The sequence below is a fragment of the Micropterus dolomieu genome, linkage group LG01 (assembly GCF_021292245.1).
Source record: "Micropterus dolomieu isolate WLL.071019.BEF.003 ecotype Adirondacks linkage group LG01, ASM2129224v1, whole genome shotgun sequence".
Lineage (NCBI taxonomy): Eukaryota > Metazoa > Chordata > Actinopteri > Centrarchiformes > Centrarchidae > Micropterus > Micropterus dolomieu.
In genome coordinates, this window is record NC_060150.1 from 16,311,410 (window position 1) to 16,321,889 (window position 10,480).

At 44.0% G+C, this 10,480-nt stretch overlaps 1 protein-coding gene across 1 annotated transcript; it reads left to right on the top strand.

Moving 5' to 3' along the window:
• The first annotated feature begins 8,055 nt into the window (after positions 1–8,055).
• On the top strand, positions 8,056–9,700 carry pou3f3b (POU class 3 homeobox 3b). The gene is made up of 2 exons (XM_046060017.1): positions 8,056–9,261; positions 9,602–9,700. The coding sequence occupies exons 1-2, from the start codon at positions 8,056–8,058 to the stop codon at positions 9,698–9,700; spliced, it is 1,305 nt and encodes a 434-aa protein (XP_045915973.1).
• Positions 9,701–10,480: the final 780 nt, after the last annotated feature.

A 10,480-nucleotide genomic window follows, 5' to 3' on the forward strand; every position in this document is an offset into this window, starting at 1 on the left:
TTTTTCTCTACCTGAGCTCCCGCTTCTATCCAATTATGTTGTTTGTCTTCTCAAAGGCCTCAATACCTCTAGCTTTGCACCCCACCCCTCCCCCCACTCTTCCACGCACACTGTTCTACAAAGTTAGATAGAACTAGATCCATTAAGTTGGTGAAATGAGCAAAAAAAAAAAAAAGAGTGAGAGAGGGTTACCCTAGATGCGCCCGTTCTTCTGTTATCCAATTTTACTGGGATTTGGAGTGATTTGCGCCTAGCTCCCCGAGGGAAATAAATACTTTGATTAATGTAATCCTGGGCAGGGAGGTGCCACAAGCCCCCCTCTATCCTCGGGGAACGCCACTGTTTAACAAACAAAAACAAAAAGCAGTGGCGGTGGAGACATGCACAGTGGCTACAAACCATGCTGCTGAGGCAATGTGACTTCTATAGATTTGATTTCCTACGGATTTAGTTTATTTATTAATTACTCTGTTTAATAACATAATATCACTCTTGATTAGCATGTGTAATACAGATTAATAGAATAGAAAAATGCCAACGTGTCCGTCTACTGATCTACATACACAATAATGCTGCGGTTTGTTTTGATGCTGCTGCTGGAAATGGGAGTGTTTAGGCATGTGTGTCCATGCTGATGTGTTTTACATCTGTGTGTGTGTGTGTGTGTGCGTGTGTGCGTGTGTGTGTGTGTGTGTGTGTGTGTGTGTGTTACAAAGAGAGAGAAGGAGGGATGTGGCCAAGACTGTGAGGCAACCGGCATCCAATGAGGAAAAGGTACAGGGTGGGGGGTGGGGTGAAGCTGAAGACTGACAGACACAGCATCCCCCCACACCCAAACACACACACACACCTCTTTCCTCTCTCTTGCTCCTCCACCCCTCTGACTCTGAAGCTGCACTTCATCTTATCTTTGCCGATCTGTCCCCCGTCACTCACCTCCTCACCAGCCGGCACTAGTGGCTTTCTTTCTCTATGTGTGTGTGTGTGTGTGTGTGTGTGTGTGGTGTACAAGTACCTGCATTTGGATCAGGCCATACAAATTAATCATTTCCTCCAGTACATCTTTTTTTTTTTGTCACGGAAAGCTAACCTCACTGCAACTTTTGACCTTCTATTCTCAAACTAATTCACGCCTCACAATTATTTCTAAAGCCATATGGTTACCACACAGTGACACATTTTAATCTGTTGCTCATTCTCTCAAATGAAAACTTAATTAATTTTGCCTAATTGAAACACTTTTTTATGCTGAAATATTCAACTTCATTGCTAAAAATTTTTTTTTAATCATTTAGTTCAGTGCCAAAACACACATGTAAAAGAAGTAATGAATAAAGAACTCCCACTTAAAAGACCAAACACACACCTGTCCTCTAAACTGCACTTTTTCACATCACTGAACATTATTTGAACCTGAATTATGACATCCCTGTGGATTTGCAATCCAAAATCAATACCAGCAGTGCTGATACATGTATGAGCCTTGGCTACTGGTGAAATGAGCACCACTGGAGACACCTGTGATATCACTAAACTTATAATCTTTACCTGCATGTCAGTCCATTTTACAAGCTGTAAGCCCACACCGCTGCACGGCTAATACAGGGCAATTACTACCTCCACGTAGTGAAATAAGAGGTGTATATGGCTCTATACTGGCCTTTATTAATAGAATATTAATAAAGAGCCTCTGTCTCATTTGAATGGGTTAAGAAAAAAAAATCCCATTCATGTCTGAAATTGAAGGCATGTTTAATGCTTACACTGATATTCAGTGTGGCCCATTTAATTAACGGTATAGTAGCTACATTATCATTAAGTGCTCCAAGTTGGATTCGGCTTTAAATCAACGTTTGGCCTGACGTGAGACACACTCAACGTATGTCGTTTCGGATTAGTGACTGGACCAAGGGGAGGAAAATAAATGATGTAGCCCATAGGCAACTTAAGTAGGCCATAATTAAAACGGCAGGAATTGCATCAATTTAATCTGAATATTGTAACCAGGGATGCAGTGGAAGCTACAGGCACCTAAACTGGATTTACCCACCTTTTGAGGCTCACATAAATCTGTTTGCCAGGTGTCATAAATCCATGGCGGCTGCAGAAAGTGGAATCAAAGTGATGAGACTATGAGGATGTTTTATGAGGGAGAAAGAATAGATTAATGTTGTGGGTAAATTGATTTTTGTTCGTATTGGACGTTTTTATCCCCCACTGAATGTGGTTATATTCCTAGTTTACCATATTTTCGAATTAAATCATCTTTAAAACAGCAGAAAAAGGGCCACTCCCTCATCACCTATTTTTTTCCCAATCCAAATCTGTTCATCAGTGCATGATTTGGAATAGCACGTGCAGCTTGTGATATATTTTGCCTCTGATTGGGGAAATACAAGTTCATGAAACCATCTTGATGAATTAGACAATCTGTTCCTGGAGGAATAAATAAATGGCCTCCTGCTATACCAATAACCGTCACTGTACAGCATGACAGAATGGGTGCATAATGCAGAGTAATAACGCACAGTGCTGCTTTGATGCTTTGTTGCTGCTGCTGGTTTTAGTGCTGCTGGTGATGTTGAAGAATAAAGCTGGATGGCGCAAATGACCGACCGTGCATGCGGCGAAATTGCAATGCACTAATTCCCGGGATGATTCACGAGTCCTGCCCAGCCCTTATTTGTTAATAATTCTTAAAGTAGCCGGTTAGTCATACGTTTCCACAAAGACCTGCTGGCTCAGACTTATGGCTTGTAGGCTACTGCAGATGGCGACTGGCTTAAAACAGCGTGCTATATCTGATCACAGACTATTTGCATATCAACTAGGGCTGCGCTGTCGTTGATAGGCTGCTGCCACAGGCCTGATCAATACAAGCAGGTTTCTACACACAGCTCCTGTAGAGTGAGACATGTGGAAAAGTAATTCATGTGGGGGTCTAGCTGGCAGTCAAATCGGGTAGGATGTCTTTAAAAAAATTGGATAATTAAATCACGGTGATTTAATTGCCTCTGGGATTGAGGGATGTATCAGAATATAGTCCTCCTTTTATTTGCCTGTTTTGCAGGATTTAGCAAGGAACTCGCTATTTATTAAACAGCGGTATGTGCTGCCTCAGTGTGCCTCATGGTTTTACTTCACTGACCCTCAGAGATGTGTCCCCGTCCAGTCATTTGCTTCCTCTGGTTCGGTGATATCTTAATTGTCAATCGTGTCATCAGACCAGCGATTCATTCACGGCGGCCGTGAAATTACAAGAATGCACCTTTACACTGCAAAATATATGTAGCTATGTATATAGCCTATCCAAAGGGGTTTCAATCAGTATTCAGGTGTATCCAAGTGGAATGAGCTCACCCTATCAGTGTCAAATAAGTAAATATTACAAAAACATGGACTTGTTTTAAAATAATTGTGACATAAGGTGGACATGTGTTTTTGCAGTGTAAGCTATTAATATTTGCATCATGAGTGAGCGCGACACCTGGCGGCAGTTGGGATTTTCTTTTAGTTCTGATCAAGCCAACAATGAATCCCAGAATCCGTTTCCCCTCTGCCCTGGCTCAAGCTGCAACTGCCTGCATCAGAAACAACATGTGGTAGTTCAGGGGAGGCAGGCTCTCTAACTCAGCTCAGTGTTTAAAAAGCAGAATAATTAACATGCATTTGCAAAGTAGCACCATTACATTACTTTCTCTTAACGCACGTCGTTTAAACATCGCGATAACTTGGTTGCCTCTCATGCCAAGACACAAATCAAGTCATGATTTGTCTCAATAAAACCAAAATGACTTCCCCGAAAAAATTTTAAAAAGCTGTAAGTTATTTTCCAAAACGACTTTAAGCTTATATAATCATAGCTTCACAAAGGTAGACAGTAAAAAAAAAAAAGGAATTGTTGTTGGTACCACAGATGGAGTCATTTCGTTACTGTAACGCGTTACCGCCCAGCCCCGGTGCTGCTGGCCCGGGACTCCGAGGCTCTTTTCATCTCGACTCCAGTGCACAAACATACAGCTTAATGCGACTAGTGTTCCCCCTTTTATTGGGCTCACCATGGCTACCAAGTGCTGGGCTCAGAAATGCACTCCCCATCAATGAAGGAAAAAGGAGTTAACCCGTGAGAAAAAAAAATAACCCCCAGCAAAAGTAGCAAGAAAACAGAACGACTTCTCCACAAATTCGGGTTAATGTGTGATAGATCCTTAGTTATGGACTTTGTCACAACTTTCAGACACTGGGGTGATTTTAGCTACTGTTAAATAACTGCCTGTGGCCAGATCTCTTTTTCTTTTTCTTTTTAAAATATGTCTTTTTAGTTTGAGTTTTCGTGACATTTCCTCGCTCATTCGCTCCCTGATGCGGTTCAAAACCAAAGCATAAGAAATAAAGACCAACCCGGTCAGCATTCATTAAACTCGCGAGGCTATTTATAAGCTTTGTCTGTCTTGATGCAGTTTAGAAGCTGTGGTCGACAGGCTGCTGCATATAAACTTTAAACAAACTTTACAGCGGCGAGATCGATTTATATTAAACGATTTCATATTGCACTTGCCTACGCGATCCCTCAGGAGGATTCAACCGAGGGGTCTCTCTCTTTCACTTACTTTCACTCCTTCTCGCTCTCTTTCTCTCTCTCTCACCCTCTCTCTGCTTAAAATGTGATTGATTGCACTTTTTTTCGGCGGACATTCACTACAAAACAACACAGCTTATCCATCTGCCCGCTATTTAAAAAAAAAAAGCAAAAAAAAAAATGCTGGGGCGCAAAAGAAAACAGCGGCGCGCGTAACGATTTTTAAGCATTCTGGTTAAAGCAACAACAAAATGACACGCATTTACGATTCGGGTTTAAATATTAGTTCCAGAAAATATGACTACGTGTCCCTGCAGAAGTATACTGCAATGTCATTAAAGCAGCGAACAGTCTGTAAGGAAGCGTTTTACAGGCACAGTGGAGCAACGCGCGAGAAGGCGATAAACTCTAACATTCCTCAAGCGTATAAAGGAAATCCGCATAGATAATTGTTGACTTACCTTGTGTCCAAGAAAAGGGGAAATAGCTTCACATTGTTCATATGGAGCCTGTAAATGGTTATCTCCCTTTCCTACGACTCGGTGCTCCCTAAGATTTTCTTTCCTCTGCCTCAACTGAGCAGGAGCACTCCTCGGCTCCCGCTATTATTTTCACTAAAATATATGAAAATTTATGCAAATGAAAATCAGCACTAACTGTTCGTCTCTTGTTATACTTGGGGATGATTTTTTTCCTCTCCCCCCTTTCTTTCTTTTTTTGCATACAAAATAAATGAACTCCCCCAGCAGGGAACTTGGGGACCTTTTATAATAAGCAAATAAATAATAAACACATCATATATCAGAGAGCAGAGGGTTTTTTATCGCTGCACAGTGATTTCGGGGAGCATTTCTGAAATACCTTTTGCCTCTCCTTTTATTTATATATTCTATCTTTTTGTCATTTTGGGGGGTTATCTCGTGAAAGGAGCCCTCTTCTCTGCATTCTTACCCTTGGTGTCACGTTTCCGCTGGCCGCCTGAGACGCCCTTTCAAAGCGTACAGTGCCGACTGAACAGCAGTAATTTAGACCGAAATCCTCGCTGTATATTAATGAATAGAGGGCCCCATGGTTCTGGCCCCTAGCCTGCCTATTCAATGTAAACAAATCCACGAGGCACCCTCGTTTTGAGCCCAATCCAAATTAAATCCACTGCCATGAGGAGAGGGAGGGGTCTGGCATGGAGCACACAGCTACCTCACTGACTCATATTTGCCCTTAAATCCCTTTTTGCAATAAAATCTTTGCGTTGTCTTTGATTTGGGGAGCTTAGGGTTGAGTGTTCGGGGTTAACGAGTGACATATAGCTCTAACCAATATACAAAATAAAGTGAATCCTGTCTGAAAAACACCTGCCACAGGCCTTGTTTTGGTCAGGTGGACTCAACAGGCTGCAGACACCTTGAACTCAACTAATGGGTGTAGTGGGAGCTATATATCTGGCACTTATCACCCATGGGTGCGTCCATGGGCGTAAGGGGTGCCACGCACTAACAAAGGAGCCATTCATCTCCCTATGTGGTCATCTTGAGGGATGGTGCGCATTTTAAGGACTATAGGCCTATCTATAATATTTTTTGTTGTTAAGCAAACGTTTCCAGCGCCGCCACCCTGCACGCACGAACCCCCCCAAGGACTGCTCAATTTGCCTTGTTTTGGTTGCCACTTTCTCTTTCACTGTGCTTCTGTGAGGTTGCCTGTGCGCGGCGTTTCCGCATGGCAGCATCGCCGCAACCTTTGTGCGGTTAACTCCTGAGCCGCCGAGGAGCGAGGGCTGCGCCGGTTCAAGGCTGCTGTGCCTTCCCTGCACTCACACCATGACGCGCACTCCCTCTCTCTGCTGTGTTTTACACATGTATGTGCTGCTCTGAGGTTTAGGGTGCAGTGTCATGGTTTTTCTATAAACGAGCATGAGCCTGAGCGACTGTTTGACATTTACACGCTCATAAACAGTTTAACTTGAGCTGGTAAATTTCGCCAAACGCAGTTTTAAAAATGCTAATCGAGCCGTTTTAACAGACAATGCACGTCATCCATCCACGTAGGTTAATATAACAAGATAAAGCATGTACCATTTATTCATTAAGTCTTTTCCTGTATTTTTCATGGGTGGCCCAGAGGGAATTAAACCCCTAACCGAGTGCCTTATACACAATCAGGTCAGGCTACCAGATAATTATAATTGTTACCGATAGATCTTACAGTGTCAAATGCGCATGCAGGTTTTCAAACTCTCAATTCTTCGCATTAGTCCTGGGACAAGGATAACAGAAGATAAATCCATTTAAATACGCATTTTTTTTATTAAATAGAGATTATCCATCTGTTTGAGCTGGCACACATCTTGATAGCATGTATTTATATTAAAATGTATACTTTCAAACAGGTTTACTCATATAAATATAGTGGAAGGCATATACTGTGGCAAAAAAATTTAAGCTTATCATGTTTGGCTCATGACGATCACAAACCAGAGGTCACAGTTTACCGCTTTTTTATTTACCCCTTCATCCCTGTTTGTGTACTTATATCTCAGTACTATTTACTACCAAGTTGTGTTCCCCGTTTTGTTTGGACTGCAATTAAAAATCAGCCAATTGGAACAGCCGGAAGGAGGGCTCGAGCGCCCGGAGCAAGGCTGGCGAGACCTGCCAATCACACCCTGGGTAACCAATCAACGGGGACGCACGGGGGTAAACATCCGCGCGTCGTCGGAGCTGGAGAGGGGCGGGACTACGCGGCCTGTCAGGGAGAGGGAGAGAGAGAGAGAGATATAGAGAGAGAGAGGTGAAGAGAGAAAACAAGCGAATGAGAGAAGAGGCTCGCGAGCAGCGCCGTACACTGTTATACTGGATTGTACTTCAACGGGAGTTTGCGGTTTGGCAGGTTTATATACATCAAAACAGAACAAAGAGATAGGCTCTACAGTGCTATAAAAGAAGAGAGAGAAAAGAATAAAGCGAGGGAGAAATCTCTGCGACTGAATTACAAAAGAACTGAGGACACTGCTAATGTTTTTCACATCCAAAGGGGACGTAAACTGGGACTTTGTACCTTGTGGAGAATTTGCAAGGCTTTTTGTTTTTGCGACCACCAAAAAGTTTGTTTGGGACAACGCTTTTTTTGCTGTATATTTTAATTTTAATGCTCACAATTTCATCCCAGTGCAAAACTTTCTGAACGGACTGCACATGGTTTCAAAGGGCTTTTGAACAACCTGGGATTTTATCGCCGCTATCCATGCACAATTGTTTGAACTAGAATGTTGTAAATACATGCGGATTTTATTCAGTTTTCCTGACAAGTTTTTGAAGCTGTTTTTTTATTTTGCGTTTACGCGCTTCGATGGTATTTGCCAAAACCTACCCATACTTTTAAAGTTGAATAATTCATGAGATACAATTTGCCTACTCGAAAGAAGTGACTGTAAAAAGGGAGGGGGGTTATCCACAAACATATTCATAAGGGTTGACGGAATGGCCACCGCGGCTTCCAATCCTTATCTGGCCAGCAATAGCATCTTATCGTCCGGCTCCATCGTGCACTCTGACTCTGGAGGTGGCATGCAGCCGGGAAGTGCTGCGGTTACCTCGGGGTCTGGGGGCTACAGGGGAGACCCCTCAGTCAAGATGGTACAGAGTGACTTTATGCAAGGCGCAATGGCAGCAAGCAATGGGGGACACATGCTGAGCCATGCCCATCAGTGGGTGACATCCCTCCCTCACGCCGCAGCGGCAGCAGCAGCAGCCGCGGTCGCTGCAGCTGAAGCCGGATCGCCCTGGTCGTCGAGTCCCGTCGGGATGACGGGCAGCCCGCAGCAGCAGGACGTGAAAAACTCCGGCAGAGATGATCTGCATACGGGCACCGCGCTGCACCACAGGCCCCCACACTTAGCTCCCCACCAGACTCACGCCGGGGCTTGGGGGAGCACTACTGCGGCTCACATTAACTCCATATCCGGGGGGCAGCAGCAGCAGCAGTCGCTGATCTACTCCCAGCCGGGGTTCACTGTGAACGGCATGCTTAGTCCGGGGAGCCAGAGCCTGGTGCACCCGGGCTTGGTGAGGGGGGACACCCCGGATCTGGACCACGGCAGTCACCACCACCACCATCACCACCAGCATCCACATCACCAGCACCATGGCGGCGTCAACAGCCACGACCCGCACTCGGACGACGACACGCCGACCTCGGACGACCTGGAACAGTTCGCCAAGCAGTTCAAACAGAGGAGGATCAAACTGGGCTTTACGCAGGCGGACGTTGGCTTGGCTTTGGGCACCCTATACGGGAACGTTTTCTCTCAGACAACCATTTGCAGATTCGAGGCTCTGCAGCTCAGCTTCAAAAACATGTGCAAGCTCAAGCCTTTGTTAAACAAGTGGCTCGAGGAGGCTGACTCGTCCACCGGCAGCCCCACCAGCATCGACAAGATCGCGGCGCAGGGGAGGAAGCGAAAGAAGCGCACATCCATCGAAGTGAGCGTCAAAGGGGCTTTGGAGAGCCACTTCCTAAAATGCCCCAAACCCTCGGCCCAGGAGATCACCAGCCTGGCGGACAACTTGCAGCTGGAGAAAGAGGTGGTTAGAGTGTGGTTTTGCAATAGGAGACAGAAGGAAAAACGGATGACGCCCCCAGGAGTGGCACAGACGCCGGAGGATGTGTACTCTCAGGTCGGCAATGTGAGTGCAGAAACACCGCCCCCCTCCATGGACTGCAAAAGAATGTTCAGTGAAACATAGAACAGCACACAAGAATATTTTATATGAAATTAAACTGATTAAAAAAACATACAGACTATCGCCAAGATAGCCACATTTTTTTTGATACTGTGATTGTGAGGGAATATAAATGAGACTGCAAATGTGTTATCTATTTTTCACCAGAAAAAAAAGAAAGAGAAAAAAACAGCAAGCTTTCCCTTTTTCCTCCCAACCCCCCCTCAGAAAAACGCACCGTTAACCTTCTTCCAGGCCCTGAAATGTCTTAACCTAAAAGGTTCCTTCTGCTTTTTTCTTTCAGGGGCATTTTTTAGTAGATTACTTAAAAGATGCAAGTGAAGCGAGCGACCAGAGGGTGACAACTACAAGTTCATTCCACCAGGTAATTTTGGCGCATTAAAACACACCAAGAGGAAACCAAGTATTGTTTTTTAATATTTTTTCTCTTCCCCCTCCAAAAAATTCCCCCTTAATTATCCTGTGTTTGATTGAAGAAACAAAGGAGCAGGCATTTTGTATATTTAGAAATGGGACTGAAGCGCCTTCCCCCTCTCCATGTCTAACAATAACAGAGGGGACAAACTGCAACACAATGAATAAGAGTGACATCCACGAAGCTTCCATCGTGATTTCCAGCAAATCTATTTTTTTCCTGAGGTGGACTGCATGGTTTCGTTTACACACACACAGGGAGGATTGGGGATTCTGTTTTTCCTGTTGAGGCCCTCGTGAGCCCAGAAAGAATAGACAACCAGGACCAGGACTGTCCCCGCCTGATCTCAAAGATCACCTTCTTTTTTGGGGTTGTTTTTTTTGTTGTTGTCATTATTTAATGGACATTGACACCGTGAGTGGATTTTTCTCCCCCCTTTTTTCAACAAATAGAGCATAAGACATTTGAAAAGACTTCAACTGCACTTATTTGAGAAAAAAAATCTGAAAATCTGTTGCCAAGTGTGACTGAGTGGGTGCTGTGGATATACTATTAATGCTGCCCTTTCTAAGCAGTGTTCTTTGGTAGGTTTTAATAAACAAAACTCTGTAAAGCCGGCAATATAGATCACTAGATCAGATACTGATCGGAGTTATTTACTTTATATTTTTCATCAGAATTACTTGTTTTAATATTTTATTCGGAATACATATGAATTATTCCAAACGGTAATTTATTCCCCCCCCC

Excerpts from the sequence above, each read along its gene's own strand:
- pou3f3b (XM_046060017.1), top strand. The coding sequence starts at position 8,056 with ATGGCCACCGCGGCTTCCAATCCTTATCTGGCCAGCAATAGCATCTTA. Across the intron at positions 9,262-9,601 it reads TGTACTCTCAGGTCGGCAAT|GGGCATTTTTTAGTAGATTA; the intron begins GTGAGTGCAGAA and ends TTTTTCTTTCAG.